The sequence below is a fragment of the Centroberyx gerrardi genome, chromosome 15 (assembly GCF_048128805.1).
Source record: "Centroberyx gerrardi isolate f3 chromosome 15, fCenGer3.hap1.cur.20231027, whole genome shotgun sequence".
Lineage (NCBI taxonomy): Eukaryota > Metazoa > Chordata > Actinopteri > Beryciformes > Berycidae > Centroberyx > Centroberyx gerrardi.
In genome coordinates this window covers 13036162-13054889 of record NC_136011.1, presented here as the reverse complement: position 1 = coordinate 13054889, position 18728 = coordinate 13036162, and the positions used below count along the sequence as shown (strand labels likewise).

The following is an 18728-nucleotide window of genomic DNA, read 5'->3' as shown; positions in this document are numbered from 1 at the left end:
ATGTACTGAAATATTTCCAAACTGTGTAAAACAATAAATAAATACAAAAATAAAACAGTTGCAACTTTGTATTACTTGCCATCCTTTATCTGTATTAGAAATTACAGTATGGTCAAACACAAGTGGTTCAGATGGTAAACAACTAACCAACCTCTATGTTTGTGTTTCACTAGACATTAGCAGAGGAGTCAATGGACTGAGTGAGAGCTGGCGTCACCACATTAAAGCAGAGTTAACTGTTGGCCTGAACAGGCTGTTATTGTTTATTGACTGTCATTTGTGTTGTGTTGTACATATAATTGGTGCTGAAATAAATACAGACTACACTAGACGGCACTCAGTAGAGCGCAAACCCTCGCCAATGCTGAACAATGCTTCAACTTAAGAAGCTGCGGCCAGGTTTGTTTATCTTATAGATTTGATTTTCTGAGAAAATAGCATGTGAATGCAATGCTGTTTAGCAGCTGATTTGTATGTTCTGGATGTCGCCCTTTCCCACTTTTCTCTCTATAGGCACAACGCACCTGACGAACATGATTGTATTGAGATCACAAGATAAGAAAAAATATATAGGAGTAATTGTACTTTTGTGACATTATCCTGAGGAACGCCCCCTGGGGTCGAACCGTTGGTGTAAAGTCTAAATAAAATTCACTATTCACTGGGACAGTATTCCAATGTGTGCATTTATATCCTTTGTTCGGAATTTCCCACTAGCACATGAACGCAGCATAATAGTTATGGCTACAAAAACATAATCTTCTGATGGCGGAAATCCCAGATCATCACCAAAATCTAATCAACTAATCCTTGGGCCAAGGGCTATCTGTCCACCATATTTCAGCCAAATCTTTATTGGCAGAGGCAACCAGAACTCCCTCTCATGTAACCTTCCTACAACAGACTGTAGAGAGACAACAGAGTGACAAAGTGGTGTCAAAAACCAGGATGGAAGGACACAATCATGGCATGTGGCCAAATTGCCGCCTCCCGACTAAGGCTCCTTCCTCACGGAAATGTCATTAGATTTAAAAACAACACAGGGTTTAATGAGATATTGATTTAGAAGAGTAAAATCAAAATAATTACTAATCCTATTAATACACCTTCTTTAGCCATTACAAAACAGGATTGGGAAGACAAACTCGGATATCACTTAGGATGAGGCCCGAGAGCGTACACACTCATCAAAGCATCGATTACACTACATGAGGAAATACCTACGCAGACCCCTTGTGTGATGAATGCAAAATTGTGCTGCTGACCTCACATCACATGTTCTGGGGGGTGCAGCAAACTGGAATGATTTTGGGCTTCATTCTTTGAGGCATTTTGCAAGATTTTCAATGGAGCCATCAGTCCCTCTTTGGGGACATCAGGCCATCTTTGGGGTCGCCTCAGAATTTATCCACAACCACCCGTCAACGCAAAGCTCTGTCTTTTTCTTCTCTGTTGGCAACGTGGTTGATATTATTCAGCTGGAAAAAAGCTGCTCAATCCACATACACAAAACTAATTACAGATATCATGCTGAATGTCAATTTGGAAAAGATCAGATATACTGTTAATTAAGCCCTACAGAACTTTTCTAAAATTTGGGATTATTCTATTGAATTTGAAAGATGGACAATCCCCTGGCTGATTAACACACACAGCATAAGCAAACTATCACTGCGTTGTCATGCATGCAATGCATCTGAGAAAATGTATTCTTTATGCAGCCCTGTACATTTTTCTTAATGGCTTACAAGTTTACAGTAGTTTAAGAATTAAATTAGAGCAAAAGGTGACCTAGTACCTGACACAGGTTCCTCCGTTGCGGCAGGGAAGGTGCTGGCAGACAGGTGGGTCACAGTTCTTGATGTTCCTCCCTCTCACTGCCTCACCCACCAGGTAAACCTCCTTTGAGTTGACCTGAAGTTCTCTGATGCATCCAATGAATCTCTTCACTCCCTTTGCGCCGTCATGTATCTCCCAATGGGATGAAACATCCCCAAGAAATATGGGTCCAAAGGTTCCCTACAAAATATGGTGGAAACCCTGCGATCAGCGTTATCATTTACTAAATCACACTAAATCTTACAATATACATAATGTCCCTTGCAGATACTAGCTCAGCTGCAAAAAACGATTTCTCAGTGTCAAAGTGAAAACATAATACAGTGTGCTGCTATAGTCTTCAGTCTTTATGCAAGTTTATATTAGCATAATCTAGACAAGCGATTTGAGTTTACTTTTCAACTTTACTACATTTCTATGATACTGGCATGTTATGATAGCACACATCCTGATAGAATGAGAGGGAGGTAGAATGTTTAAAAAAATCCTGATAGCTTTCTTTGATGTGCAAGGTAATTAGGTAGAATTAATGTAGACCAATTCTGTGAACCGACAGCTTATCCTACCATAACGGTCAATTTAACAAGCAAGGCATAATTATATCTGCTACCAAAATAGGACTGCATTACTGTTTCAAAAACCCTACCACAAGTCCATTTCATATTAACGCTGAATTACATATATTGCCAATAGAGCAGTGACCTCAGGTCATTTTTGTTCATATGAATATTGATTTCCACTTTTTTTTTGGAGATGGTTAAAATAGCACTTTCATAGCAGACTCATGACATGCTTCATGATTCATTTACGAATGAGCAATCAACATTTATAACAGCTCGATTACACACTCCTGCCACATTACGTAACATGACAGCGGATTTCAAAATAAAACTCCCTCAAGCCAAAATGATTTTCAGTTTAATGCATGAATAGCTTGACTCTATAGTTTATATCAATGTCTGTCCCCAACTTTTTGCAATTTATCCTTCACTCAAATTCTATAACAAATACCACCTTGCCATCCTTGCCACCATAACCTTGGGAAAGTTCAACATTCCACTCAATAGAAACAAAGACCTTTTCCAGTTTCTGTGAAAATGCACGCAATATGGCTCATTGCACCTCAAGATAATGTTTTTCACAAAGCTGCGTCAGCCTTTAGTCAGACTACCATTGGGTTTGGACTGAATATTATGAGATTAGACAGACTAAAACTGTGGGGAAAATGGGAATCTCAATTTTCATTGCAGAACTACATTGCAAAAACCTTTTTTTGGACCCAACTACTGGACCACTTTTATCACAGTTTTTATGCTAAGCACCTATATATAGATCCCTCTCGATCTGCTGAAGTGGCTAAGTGACTGTATGATTTTTATTAGGTACTTTATTAGGTAAACTATGCTTATCTGAAAAGCCAAGATCACAAATAACATTAAGTGTAACAAGAGAAAATCGCTTGGCTAGGGGTATGGAAATAGATTTGTATTACCAATCCCTCTTTCAGGAAGAACAATTTGTCAATTGTGTTTTATTTTTCACATAGTAAAATTGACTTAATCTTAAATGTATTCTGAGTATGAGTCATATTTCCTAGAAGCAATTTTCTGACTTGATAACACTGGTTTTATGGTGACATCTCATTGTTTTTTTGTTAAAAAAAAAAAAAAAAAAAATCCCAGAGGAGGATGGCCCCATCTCACAAAAGCTTAATGGACTACCTCCATAATTACAATACAGGAAATAACTCGTCAGAGAGAGAATTCTAAATAAAACAGCCATGTGACACTGTGCTATTCAAAACAATCACAAACCACTCCAACTACTACAACCTCAAAAAATCTTCTCATCTAATCTGTACAATCAGTAATTAAAATATTTTATAGTGAAGATTGACCTACTCATGCATACTTTTTTACCACACACCCACACACTGTTTTATACTTATTTTACAATAATAATTACTTTTCAACTTTTCAATAATAATTAGGCAACTTTGCAATATAATGAATGGTATTATCATTATGTGCTCTATTCCCAACCTACTCATCTTGACTCAGTAGTCATGATGTGACCCAAGCCTGTAAACAAATCTATTCTACTCCAAGCCCTTGGTCGCCTCAATAAGTGATGTTGCTAAAAGATGAGAGCTGTTGTCTGAACCCATGACTGTTATAGAAAACACTTGTTACATTATTTGCCAAGACGATCACAGCTGGCAAGCATGTGACTAGCACTAAGCTAGTTTTCACTTGTTAATCACAGGCTGTTTTTTTTTTAACACTGGCCCATTAATTTGATTAACTACACCTATATTTGTTATTAAATTAATAATTATGTTTTCAGTTTCAAAGACGCAGGGAGGGGTTCAACCTTCCCACAGGCTCGACGTACCTCCCCCTCCCCCAATTTGATTTATGACTTTCTAATCTGAGATGGCCGACATGATGCCTTTCTAAAACCCAGTTAATAACACATTCATTACACCAGCACACTAGCTTTGTAACGGTTCTGTTGCACTTTCATTGCTGGTGACTCACACCTTATGCCAGCTTTCATACAGTGCTCATGTAATACCAGCACTTAGAGATAGTGAGTGAATGGTGTTTTGATTTTAGTGTCAGTGCTTCATGCCTGTCTAAAATGAGTTTTACGCACAAATCAGATGAAGGATTTACTCATACAACAGTTGGCCTTTGACCTAATTTTATTTAGTGTATATACCGGAAATAGGCTTTTACTTGCATTGTTGTGCAATTATTACACATTGTGCTCTTTACGAGCGCTGCCACCACTGTTCTCCTTGTTGATTCAGAATAGTTGGACTCAGCGGTTTCATCCATATGACCAGCAAGGAAGGTTATATACATTAAAGCAAGAACTTGAATTTGAAATGAAATAAAATCAATGGGTTGTGCTAAAACATGATTTTACTAATGAAAAACGAGGTCCAATTTGGCCTTGCTGACGCTTGTACCTGGGCTGAATGAATTCCCAGAATGATGCTGACAAGCTGAACTGGCTGTAAGTTATACAGCCTTTTGTGTGACTGACCTCCACTTCTGATTAAAATTAAAAAACCTGTTTTTTAAAGGTTTGCTTGATTCTAAAAATATTTAGCAGTGTTGCCATACACAGCGTTAAGCACATGTAAGAATTCTCATTCTTCATTCATAAAGTCTGGGTTGTAACACAAGATTTCCATCATTATGGCTGAGTGCTGTTAGCTGAATAGAGTGCTTAGCTGGCTTAGCTAACATAAAATAATCTCTCCATTAGCCTATCTGCTAGCTGTCATGAAACTTCTAACAATCAGACAAATCAGGAAGTTCTACAAAATAATAAATTGTTAAATACAATAAGTAAATCATCAACTTGTAGAACCAATGATTTACCTACATATCCACAGGCGGTAGCTAGGAACTCACTATGCTAGCGAGTTTGCTAGTTTTCTTCATGCTGTTCAAGAATGAGCCTTTAATGCAACCAGATTATTGAAAAGTTTACCAGATTTTTTTGCACTTACAAATTTCCCAGTCAAAATACCATTGACACAAAATAACATCTTAATTAAATTTTACACTACACAATGAGGTGTAACCTCAGATGCAACAGATCCTAGAAAAGTTATGGTCTGCAGAATTTAAAAAAATTAAATGTTATCACTGAATAAAGCACATGATAGCTGGGTGTAAACGCATTAGACATGAATATCTAATGCATTTCCTACAAATGTTTGTTTATTCGTGAATGCGTCTTGAATCATATAAGCCTGTTACGAATGTGCTACATAAATTATATGACTGTTGCGATTAGCATTTCAATATTTGAAACACATACTACAGGCATTATTACATATACAAATGCAAATCTTCTACGAGGGGTTGACTTGATTCTAGATAACTCAGGTTACCTCTGACACAGGATGAGACACGTACTCCTCCACATGTTGAGCTGTGCCATTATCTACAGCTATTTCAATCATACACGACCCTCCATGCCTTCCAACAGGTAGACGGTATCTGTTGAGAGAGAAGAGGTGAGGGGTAGTTAGAAAGTGGGCTCTCAAGAATATGTGGTATTCAAAATAAATCCATTTATGCATGAAAATTATTCAAGAAAGAGAGAGCAAGGTCATAGTACTGGAGCTGCTAATGCGACCATTGAGACTCTATATTACTATCTCACTATGTATGGTTTGTATATATGGTTTCTGTGTAACTCGATCACACTGAAGTTCCTATTACATGAGAAACAGAATACACTGGCAGATTGGGTTGGAAGCAATGGTGCATTTGTATCCCAAGCTGCAGCTCAAAACCCAGGAGAGACAACAAAAATAGAGAGTAGCTTCCACAGCTGGATTTAAATAATCGGTCTAGAAATAGGTTTCTGCTCAATGCTGTAGTGATATAAGTTGTTGTGTTCCTCAGCAGATATGAAATCTACAGAGAATGATGGCTGCAATACAGTGAGGAGAAACCAGTTACCGAGCCTGCAGAATCTGCTCCGTGATCAAGGCCTGTTCACACAATATGTGCATGATACGCATTTCTGTTTCAAATAAAACATACATAATAATAACAACAACAATAACTATAATAACAATAATAATCAGTGAATAACAATGATCAATAGTAAAGCAATAAATCTGTCTACAAATACATTACTGTGATTGTAAGTGCTCATTATGTCATTCAGGATTAATTAATGATAAAAATGAGGGCACCAAAGCAGAGATACATTATAAACCTAATGAGAAGGAAGACAATTTTATCATTTGACCCCCTCTGTCTCTCTAGGGAAATATACAATTGTATTAGTCATTAATGTTACAGCCATAATGTTAAGTAGCTGGTCTACTTGTGCCATATTCAGCTTTGGCAAAGTCAAGTGATTCCCTCTCTCCAATTCATCATTGGCTATATACCTGCAATATACCGGCCTCTTTCCTGAGCCATACATTATGCAAAAGGTTCTACAATCCATGCCACACATAAAGCCACTTCTGCGAGGGGTAATTCACATGCTGCACTATTGTTCCACAATTTTGTTCACTAGTTTATCAATCATTATTGTCTCTAAAAGTGTGGCACAAAGTGGCAATTATTTCTGTGCCCTCTATTTGGCCCCTGTATGTCTCACTATAGTAATCACACCGCTGCAAATCGGATTGTGTGTAGTTTGAAATTCATTCATTCATTCTTTGTGATTGCGCCATTGATGAAGAGGTAAAAACCCTCAAATGTCTACTTTAATGACCAGATGTAAGCAATCAGTGCAATCACCCTCCTGCTAATTTGAAAGGGCCTTCCAGGACACCTCCCTGAGGCAATCACACACATACAACCTCAGGTTTGGAAGTTATGACTGCTATTTTGTACACAGATTGAGAAATTAAGGCACCTTTCAGACGGCAAACGTGAAAAGCAACCTGATGTCCGGAGAGGACACCCATTTGAGAAATTAAACACCATCCTCAGGGTGCTGGGTTTGATTCTGAGGCCATTCTCAAACATTAGCACAGCAATATGTGGTCAGGAAGTGATTTCATAAAATGACTTCATGAATATTGCACCGCTGTTTATTTTTAAGTCGCAAGAAATAAAACAAGACCCTAATGAACAGACTGAAATGATCCAACACTGCAAGGCATGTCTTTATGCAGTAAACTCAGATTGTTTTGCAAGGTATAAAGCATCATAATGTTACAAAACTCCCTCTTGCCCAGGGCATTTAGGGCGTATCTTGGTGCTTATTACAGTAGCTTTTTATTTGGCCTGGTAATACTGCAAAGGAGGTCCCTATGAGACGTAGAGAGCATGCTCACTAAGCAAACAGTATGATGCTTCTTGATGAGGTCTCGTGAGCACAGGCCTATGAATGCTCCACCAGGCTAATTTACATTGGTCTTGCTCTGAGGCAAAGATGACTATTTATAAAAATGACTATGACTACTTTACTTGGTCTAGTAGCTAGATAGCGAGGAACACATCACGACCCCCCACATCATCATGACCCCCCCCACACACACACACACACACACACACACACACACACACGCACACACAATCACAACGGATTCCACTACACAAACCAGTGTATGAGTGAATCAGAGGCGGCAGAGGTTTGTCAAAATGCAGAGATGAAGTATTATGTAATTGCTTATTGAGCTCCCTGCACACCATTCTGTGTTGGGTCTCATAGGACCGACAATAGCAATTTCTCAACTTGAGGTAAACAAACAAAAACTGTATGAATATTTCATTTTCTCCAAATACACAAAACCACAATATGGCTGTGATCATTTTTACTTTTCTCAATCATCATTTATGCATTTCTTCATCTGGCTAATGCTCTAATCACAAGCGATTTGTCATCTCTAACATGCTCATTTAGATTGTCTGGTGTGTGACTAATTCAGTGCAAGTGCAACACTGCAACTTTCCTGAGGTTCACCAGTGAAATATTATCTGCAATGTTAGGGGACCATGCAAATATTTTCAGCACCGCACCTTTACACAAAGGTATTTGTAAAACCTGACGGTAGGTGTCTTTACCGTCTTATTTGATAATGCCTCTTTTATAGTCCCCTGTAGAAAATTACTAATGAGGGTGAATCATCATTAAAATATTACTACTGCATAAAACATCTGAAAGTATTGGCAACAGATGGCAGTAAAACATCATGTACTGCTTTGGTGTCCTTGCAACAATTTTCAATGGCTGACAGACACGATGGGAAAAAAATGGCTTCTTAATCTAATCAGATTTCAGAACCTTACAAAAAAGAAAATAATAATGTGGAAGATGTTGGTGGTGAATTCATAATGTAAGAGTCTCTATATATCTATAAGTCTGCAACTAGTGACGATGCACACTGATAGTGTTTCATACACATGAGCAGATATAGTGTAAATGGGTCACGCATATTACATACATAAGGGAGACGGGTACAACCTGTTACTGTGATATTCCTTTCAGCACAGCATGGTGGAGCATTATACACCAGCCATAACAGTAAGGCCACAAAATAAACCCCCATCTGTTTTATCATCATTTCATATTATAGCCTGCCATATCACACCACAGTACCTACATGATGTCAGCAGGGATCTGTTTGTAGGTTTTTCCTTAAGTGGTGCTGTGCTCTATCAGAACATAATCTATGCCTACAATGACTCTAATGCCTGCTCTGGTTCTGGTGCAGTGACTTTCTCACACGCAGCACTGCAGCATTTGCTGCATAATTTGTGCTGTGACTGGCAACCCTCAATTAATTTGGGTAGCCTGTGTTCTATCATTATCTCTCCAGAAATACAATGAGGCAGCAAAACAACAAGCCTCTTGGTGTTGTAGGGCTTCTCAATATGGGAGGTGGGGAAATTCCAAGAGAGCAGACATGGTTGCTGGTTGCAAATTCTATGAATCTTTTATGGAAGTAGTTGTCAATACAACACTGAATACCATAAGATTTATAAGCACAAATTGCCCCTGATTTGGCACTGAGTGAAGAGCACATAGGATGTATTTCATAACAAAACTGCATTGATTAATATTTAGACCTCAGATCTTTGTTATTAAGCATTTCTCACGCAGCTGCACATGTGGCATGGAGTTTCCCCAAAATAAAGGTGTGTCACTCCCCCCTTAATTTTCCTGTGATAAAGCTTGGAAGCCCAGTGGGAAGGTGCTAACAATGGGTATTTTCAATATTTCAGATGTGCTGCCCACCAATGGTTCAGCCTTTAAGAAGCCTAGGTGAGTTACCATGAACTGAGAGTGTTTGATATCCTAGAAGAAGAAATTAGTTCTCTAATTATTTGTTGACAGTGTTGGAAGAACTCAGTGGGGCTTAAAAACCATATCTGAAAACCATAGTGAACAAAAGAAGAAAAGGAGCGCTGCTTGGGTGTCTCTAGTACCTTCCACTGGTGCTCTTTGGTGACATGGATCAGAGTCTTCAATGGTAAAAAAGAAGGTCCAAGGCACTCAAGTGGATTTGCTTATTAAAAAAAGACCTTTATTAAGTTGGGCTAAAACATTAAAATAGCATTTAAATTGCGGCCACAGAGGCCTTCATCAGGTTAAGCTATCAACTTAATAAAGGTTTTTTCTTATAACCAAATCCACTTGACTGCCTTATTTATAAGGAACAATTAAACCGCTTCAGCATCAGCAAGTGGTTCTAACGAATGCTAACTATTTATTATATTACATTATATTACAAACCAAAACCCAGGTGCAAGTGCTTTCTGGATGGACTGAAAGCACTTCCAATTCATCATGAACCAGTTGCTTCCTGAAAACATTAACTATCCCTTTAAGCAGCCCAAGACTGAATAAGAATCTCTCCACTCTTACCTATTGTATTAATTGCCGAACAGATGTGTCAACCATCTTTGAATCTATAGCATAACATTGATAATTCTTTACTACAAGACATGCAGAGATGCTCTATCCCATCACAAATTAAACATACTGGCAAGGTATTTTTGGTTCTTACATTTCCGTGACCAAGCATTACATTGACATTTCCAAAGTTCTGAAAAATCTAGGGAATTGCAGATGTGTCATTGATGGCCAAGTATTCATGCACTATTCTTTTTGAAACTGAATATTTATTACACTTTAAACAGAAATGATCTGACAGCCTATAAAAACAACATTAACATGAACATCATAAACCATGAGTTGAGACAAAATTCTCAGTCTGTCATAACAAAGAATATTCCCAGTAAGTCAGAACAAGCACTTGAGACTTAGACTCTACTCCCTTTCCTTTGAATGGAGAGAAAAAAGCACCTCAGAAAAAAATGGCATAAATTTGAATAATCATATCTGCCAGGGACTCGGAGTTCACCTGTAACAAGGAATGGAATGTGATGCTGCAGAATGCTGCGTGCCACTCTCGTTGATCTTTGACTGTGTGTGAATGAAAATGAATCCAACAGCGAATGCTAAACACAGAGGGATTCATCCAACAATGTACACAGCTCCACAATTGACCAGAGGAGCATCTGGAGTCTTACAGCTCTATAAGGTTAATCCTACCAGTATGGCCCAGAGTCAGTGCAACAACCCCACAGTAAAGCATACAACATTAAAAAAACACAAGGCAACAGCAAACATGTCAGCCCCCACAAATGATACAGTCCAAACAAACATGTCATCTTGTTTTGACCTGTAATCAGGCCATGAGTATAATATTGAAAATTCTGGAAAGTGGTAGTGAGATGCATCATTTCTTACAGTTTTGTTAAAATTCAATCAGCAGTATCTGAGATATCACATGATACAAGAACGAACAAATAAACAATCTAGCGTCCCATTTGGGCCAATCAGTGTAATAGTTTTTCTCTTTGCAATTTAGCTTTTTTATTTTATAGTTGACAGAGAGACAGGAAGGATGGGTGTGATATGACACACAAACAGGAAGTATCCCACACTGAACTTAGAAGCATTTACATGCATCGATTTTTTTTCCACCACTTGGCCCTCCAGGGGCCCAGTAGGATGCGGCCTGTTACTACACAGAGCACCTTATTTCTGGCAGATATAAGACATCAATCATGCTATAGTCCTCAATGGAGTTTTGCCCTCCTTCTAAGAGTAGAAATCTTACGGCTCACAGCTGGGCATTGCAGCTTCTATTTGGACTCAAGGCTATTTTGTCTGTTCTGTGAGAGTTGAGTAGCCAGTGGTTTCTGATACAATGTTTCAGTGATTCCTTCTTGTCACATTAAGGCATAAGTTCAAATAGTTCAAAGATGCAGCAAGACTTTTCAAACTTCTACAACATAGAATATAGTGTTGATCTTGTCAGGGTGCTGGAATAAAATACTTGATCTCAATCTAGGTCTACATGCACCCACCCACACCCACACCCACCCACACACCCACCCACCCACCCACCCCCACACACACACACACACACACACACACACACACACACACACACACACACACACACACACACACACACACACACACACAGTGATAATGGAAGTTGGTTACTTGTCCTACACTGTGATTGTTGTAATTAAAATGAGGTTGAACCTCTTCCATAACATTTACATTTTGGTAAAATGTCTCTGGATAGCCTTAAAGTCTAAAAACTGAGATGGTAGTTTTCAATTCCTGAATGAAATCCATATAGTTGTTTTGACCCCGCAATTATTGATATCTGCTGAACAATGCAGGGTTAATTTGTTTTAACTTATAGGAAGGAGAGATAAAGGAAGAGAGCATGTCAGTGTTATAGGAGTCTGAGCCACTGCATCTTTCAAGAGGCCTGGAAGAATGAGCTAGTTAATTTCAGAGGATCTTGTAAAATCGGCTGGTGCTTAACTATTGATGGTATCCCTGAGCAAATAAAAGCTATTACATCCATATTTCATCTACATAGCACCTAACCTGCTGTTTCTGCAGAGACTGACAATTTAGTCAGATTATGAAGTGTGAGTAAAATACAGGCAAACACTTGAAAAAAGTGTCTGTCTAAAGCATCTATAGTTTGTATAGCAGCCTATTTGGATTGCTCTAATTGTTTCAGTGCAATCTTGTCACTCTACGAAAGCTGCTCTACAAAAGGAAAAATGTGATTCATTCAATTATGTTTACTATCAGCAGAGGCAGCTAAACTCTTGATTTAATATTCACAATGACTTCCATCCCCTCGTCGGTGATGATTAGCGAGGTGGAGTAGTGCAAGACTGCTGAACAGGGCAGCTCAATGGCTCCAAAAGAATGGCAATTAGGGATGGGTGACGACAGCCAAATATTCCTGTGCGGGGATTAATGTTGACTTTTGGAATTTGGTCATTAACATTTTTTTTTTTTTTTTTTTAAATATTGAGATACATCGTTAAAATCATTTGAACAGCATGAACCATGTGGAGCTCAAACAGTTGAGTAAGAGCGATGGCTGTAGACCAACAACTAGAGGGCTTTTGATGTCATTTGAAAAACCCTCCATACTTTCTAACATGTTGTTTTGTACTCATCCTCCAGTAACTACCTTTGGCAGCAATTATGTCATTTTCAAAGCAGCACAAAAGCCCAGCGTGGGCAAACGTCAAGAAAGTAAAGTACAATCTTGTTCAGTATAAGGTATCTGGAACAGAGGTGTTGTGCCATGGCATCCAGCTCTTTCTATAAGCGAGGAAGATCGACCCAGCCAAAATAGCATAACTGCAGCCCTATGGAAAAAAGGCTTATGTATTTTTCTACTGCTGTTCTGTGTGTTGGCCAAACAGTGCCTGAGATGTTCTGAGTGACAGTGAGATTGGTGGGAGCGGAAAAAAAGGGAGGGGTGTAATGACCGGGTCGTGAGTAGTGAGAGAGAAAAGAAACCTGAAACTGGAGTTTTCAGTGAGTTAGCGTGACCATTGGGCATTTTGGATTTTTTTTGTTTGGTCATCGGATCTTGGATTATTTAAGTTAGTTCTTTAAAAAGTTCCTGTCCTGGATGCTGAGAACAGCAGGTTAAAGCAGCTGCGTTCACTGATGCCAACTCCGACTTTCCAACTTTACTTTCCTTGGAGAAAGTAGCTATTGGCTGCTCAAAACATCACTACATGATGTCATGCACTAATTTGCATATGAATAGATTTGCTGAACCGATCGAGAGGAAAGAGAGGGACAGCTTGGCAATGGGCCCTCTCTCTTTTCTCCCGTCGGCTCAACCCAGGTCCCAGTGCCTGAGCTGTGAGTCTGTATGTACACTACAGAGACAGAGGATCTGCTGTGTATGGGAAGCGCTGTGATCAGACTTCTTTGGATGAGACAAGAAAGTAGCACACACTCACGTGCATCGGCATCAGCCGTACCAATTTGTTGCCAAATGCTTAGGAGTCAACACATTAACATGTTTCCTGGTGGCCCAAAAAAGTAGCTAGATTTGTCGTTTGTTGCTTTTGAGAAATAATGTCGCCAGGGGGTCTGAAAACTCACTAAATCTAGGCAACAAAGTTGCCAAGTTGGCAGAAGTAATTGCACTGGATTGTTACATTGTCAGGTATCTAGGCTAGCGCTACCAATTGACTCTGACTGTTCAACTGAGTTCTATTTGCTGATACTGGAATCTACGTTTCTGGGCCCCAATGTACAAGCACTTACCGACTGAGTTATTTCAGTTGAAAAGGGAACAACTTTGGGATACTGGGAGGCTAGGACTGTTGTTATTGTTAAGAGTCCAATGCTGTGCTATGTGCAAATTAACACTGTTGGTTAATGCTGCGATGAGAATCTATTAAATGTTAAAAAGGTCTCAGAGTTAAGAGTGTGAAAGTAGCCTACCATTTTTTTTTTTATATGTATTTTATTTTTTTTTAATGTATTTTTTAGTATGTGTAGGTGAGTAAGTTTGCATTCAACTTTAAACATTCAACTGTATAGTAATTTTGACAGATAATTCATTTTCATACTCTCACTTTCATACTATGTTTTATTTTGAAGTTTGCAAGTAAAAAATCTGACACAAAATAAACACAAACAAAAAAAATGTATCATACTACATGCTGTGCATCTTATACATGATCATAATGATTACTGTATAAGATGGGAACGTTTGCAGATCTGAGACACTTGCTTTGAGCCCGTTTGCCTTCATGTGTGATGCTGTGCTTGCTCTTACCAGCCCTTTGGATGTGGCGACACCACTTTTAGCTCACTGTCTAAAATGACCTAGTGTGATCTCTAGGATAATCACAACCTCATCAGGCTTTGCAGTACACCCAGATAGGGAAGACCTGGGTCATTCAGAAGGTGTAAGGTTTGTAGTTTCAAGATTAGGGGTCTTTCTAAGCCCAACTCACACACACATTCTTAAAATTTCAGCCGTCAAAAAATCTCTGGGAATTTATTTTTTCCATCCTGGGAAACTGAAGCTAATTACCGGAGTCTCCTGGCCAATCCGGGAGGGTTGGCAACCCTATCTGGACCGTTTGATTTTTGGCTTTGTGAAAGCGAACCGAACCAGCTGATAAACGAAACGTATCATTCTCGCATCAGGTGCGAACCAAGGAAGTGGACTATCAGGTGTGAAAACGCCCTTAGATGTTTTATTTCGTTTGTAGTTATTTAGCCAGCCATGTGCGCAATATTTGCTCTGAGTAATGTAGAACTACAGCTGAATCCTAAAATACCTAAAGGGGGTTTAGCACCGGTTGGAGGAGATCTGAAATTAAGCTATCAATCGTATGGCGAAGTTAATAACTTATGGGATCATAGAGGTCATTGCACATTAAGAATCTTTGACTACATACTTAAAATGCCAACTTTATGGAATATAATATTTATTTGTCCAAATACTTTTGGCACCCTGAATATGTATATGTGTGTGTGTGTGTGTGTGTGTGTGTGTGTGTGCTTACAATTATTGTACAAATATTGCTGTGGTTCTTTAACTGTTTTGGCAATAAAATATTTTTCAAATTAAAATACCATGTCATTTTCCAATATGCATTCTCCTGAAATGATGTTCTGTCCTGTTTAACATGATTGCTTTTTGATGTTTGGAATAATGCAACAACTGCATCTTTTGTATACAACAGTTTTTTCTGTTGTTACTACTTTAATCACAGGTGACAAATGAAGTGTGATGTGCAATACTGATTTGAAAGAGTGTGTCGTTTCCAAGATAGTGATAGTGATCCATGCAACAGAGCCTTGGGGAAAAGAGGGGAAAGTAACAGATGCATATCTTACCGGATTCTGATTGGCATCCATCTGTTATTGTTGATGTTCTGGCTTGCAGCTGCACTCAAAACATGACTGCCAGTACAACCAAGTTTAGCAACAGGGCTTCCATCTTGAAGGAACACATGAAGGAACTGATCCCCAAAATTCTGTTCCTGGGCTGAAAAGGTAAGGTAATGATTAGTAAAGAGTCTCATTTTCTGCACTGCCAAATCAAATACATTAAGTAAGCTACCTTGGGAAGCAGAACATCTTGCAATACACATGCACCTTTTCAGGTGATGAACATGTGAAAATGCCATGTTCAATTTGTGATAAAATAATGTCATTATATATTAATTAATGTAAAACATAATGTAATTAATGGTATTGTCACATAATCCTATTTGTGTTGGAGTCACATTATCTTTACATAACTTGTGTCCACTACATGTGTTTCAGAGTTTGTGCTCATTTCACAACATTTTGTCTGTGTTAAGAGTTATAGAGACTAAAATGCATAAAAGTTACTTCAAAAGCCATTTTAATGAATTCAATCTAGAAATTCCCCTCAACTGCGTGAGACACAAAGGCACAAAATCCCACATTGTAGAAGCAAAGCTCCACCATGTACATTTTATGCTGATAGCATTGTCCAGAGTTCAGAAGTTTTCCCTGTCTTTGTTAGTACAGTGTACCATCACCTAGAGAAATGATGACTGTATCAGAGTAGAAGCACTGAAAGCCTGAGGTGTGTCAAAGACATTTTCAATGTGCTTTCCATATAGTCACTTATAGCAACTTCATTATGATGTAAAGCTGTGAAGTTTCAACTGGCAAAATAACTTCATTAAAAAAGTTTCTTTCCAGAATAGAACTATTACAAAATTAGGTAACCCCTCTTTTTACAGTCACCCTAAGTAGTAGGTATTTACTTGGTACAGAATAGTTAAGTACAAGTAGGTTTATATTAGCAGCTGTCCATGTGTAAAGGTGCTATGTGTAGCATTTTAACATCCATAAATCATTACCACATTTTTTATATATTTACTTTAATTACTGTAAACAAATGAGACCATCGCCAAGAAGATTGTCAGCCTCTACACTGCATTTTACATTGTGTGCCCCTGGGTCAGATTTTGTGGGAAATCTACAGAATTGCTTTATGGCACAAAAGGAAAATGCTTTACAGCACAAAGCAGGCAGAGGGACGTGGTTCTTCCAGCGCAAACAGAGCAACATCTTCTCGCAATGGCAGATGGTGGAACAAGTGAGAGGCCTATGGAAAAATCACTTCCAAAATGTTTATCCTTTTCAGTAAAGCAAAAGAGAAAACAAATGCAGGTGGAGCCATGCCACGGAGGGGGAGGAGGGGACAAGCAGCAACATCTTCTGTATCCTCTGCTTCCTGGTGCATCCTCTATGCACCAGGAAGTAGTGGGGTTGATGAGAAATGTGGTTGTAATTTTGAGAAACACTAACACTAACAATACCAATGGTGAGAGATAGAGGCTCTTGCTCTGATGCCATTGTCCAAATCTCTCCACTATCAACATCATTGTAATGACATTCTGTATAATAAAGTACCATGACTATAAATTAAATTCTGGTTGTACTCTTGGTTTGCCTTGGCCCCCAAAAGGTTGAGAACAACTGCTCTAAAATACTTCAGAGTATAATCCGTGTGGATTAATAGTTTAGTGAATGCATATGCAATGTTTTGGGACAGTTTTCCTTCTGTAAAAGTTTACTGACTTTATTTCATTGATGACAAGAAGCTCACTAACACTGAAGCTCCAGCTGTGGAAGGTGTGAAATGTTCAAAGAGAAACAAAAGAGAAATGAGGAATTTCTACCAGCTAATGTTGAAATGTGACTGTTGTTTAGACATGTGGCTGGAACTGAATATTAAACCACTTGTCTGCAAACTGATTTGATGTTATATTGCCAGGTGTACTACAGGGCTACGGCCGGACTCAGAGCATTGTGTGTGTAGTGGGGTTTTTTTCTCCACCAGCACAAATAGGATGACACTTGCAGTGGCCACTTAAATTTGCCATTTATGCAAATTTTGTTCCGAGTTGTGATGATAGTTCAGTAATTTTCAGAAGGTTAGAAATTAAAATGACCAAAAAATGAATTACCACTCCTATTTTCTTTTTTTGGCTCACTGTTATACATGAATCTATCAAGGTAAGTACTTTTCATTAGTTTGAAAGCACCATCATTTCTCAACCTCAGGCAAGGACTGTTACATTTCTTTAAAATTTTGTCAATGTTAAAAGTAGTGAATATATATTACACAATCCTACTACACCATACCTTCCTAAACCTGTGAAAACCACACTGCAGTTACTTGAACTGACGAGTAATACCAGAGAAAATTATTTCATTCTCATGCCCTTGCAAGCAAATCATTGGTTTGCAGCATGAAATGAGGGTATCAAGTGATTCCTGCCAATTCAAAGAAACAAAGCTTTAAATCTCGACCCTGATTCCCCTGCTTCACACATGAGTCTCTTTTTGACTGGGATTGTCCTGTAGTTACGTCTGCAGTTAGTCTTTTTTGAGTCACTTTTTGAGAGAGTGTTTTCAGAGAGACAGATCTTACAAATCTGATGAACATATGTATCAAACATTGCTTTATACTGCAGACTATACTACTAGACTATTTTCAGCAGCACACAAATGTCTTTCTTGTGGCTGAGAGAAACCAAAACTTATGAAACTTAAGGTAACACAAGCAAACAAGTAATGTTTAATGCACTCATTCTCTGCTTCCTTTCAGTAAAGATGGATTATGACTCTCAAGCGAGCAGCTTGTCTCTGCAAGTTGTTTGTGACGCTGGAATACAGTGGCAGAGAATGAAGTCACATTGTACGATGGGAGAGACTGAAATGTATGACTCAGAGACGCTTTTTCTACTACTGTGAGCTGATGTTGGCCATTAGTAAAAAAAAACATTATACTGGTGCTATCGTTTTAATACTAAATTTCGCAAATTTAGTATAATATTAAAACTAAATTGCACATATTTCTTTAACATACTGATATGAAGTCTATATCTGGTATTTTATTGTACTTTTCATTGTTTTCTAAATATCTTCTGAATGTTCTGTATTCAGAAATTGGAAATAATTAAGAGCACATAATAAACAAATAACCTGACCTGTAAGTTTGAAAGCATGTTTGTATTATGTGTGGATAA

At 38.4% G+C, this 18728-nt stretch overlaps 1 protein-coding gene across 1 annotated transcript in view; it reads right to left on the bottom strand.

Annotated features, from left to right (window-relative positions):
• Positions 1–18728, bottom strand: part of eys (EGF-like photoreceptor maintenance factor) — a 200873-nt gene that overhangs the window by 20501 nt on the left and 161644 nt on the right. Inside the window, exons 42-44 of the mRNA XM_071912776.2 lie at positions 15550–15700; positions 5753–5861; positions 1799–2019 (exon numbers count right to left, since the gene is read on the bottom strand). Of these exons, the coding sequence (XP_071768877.2) occupies positions 1799–2019; positions 5753–5861; positions 15550–15700 (481 nt within the window). The remainder of the gene's footprint in view (positions 1–1798; positions 2020–5752; positions 5862–15549; positions 15701–18728) is intronic.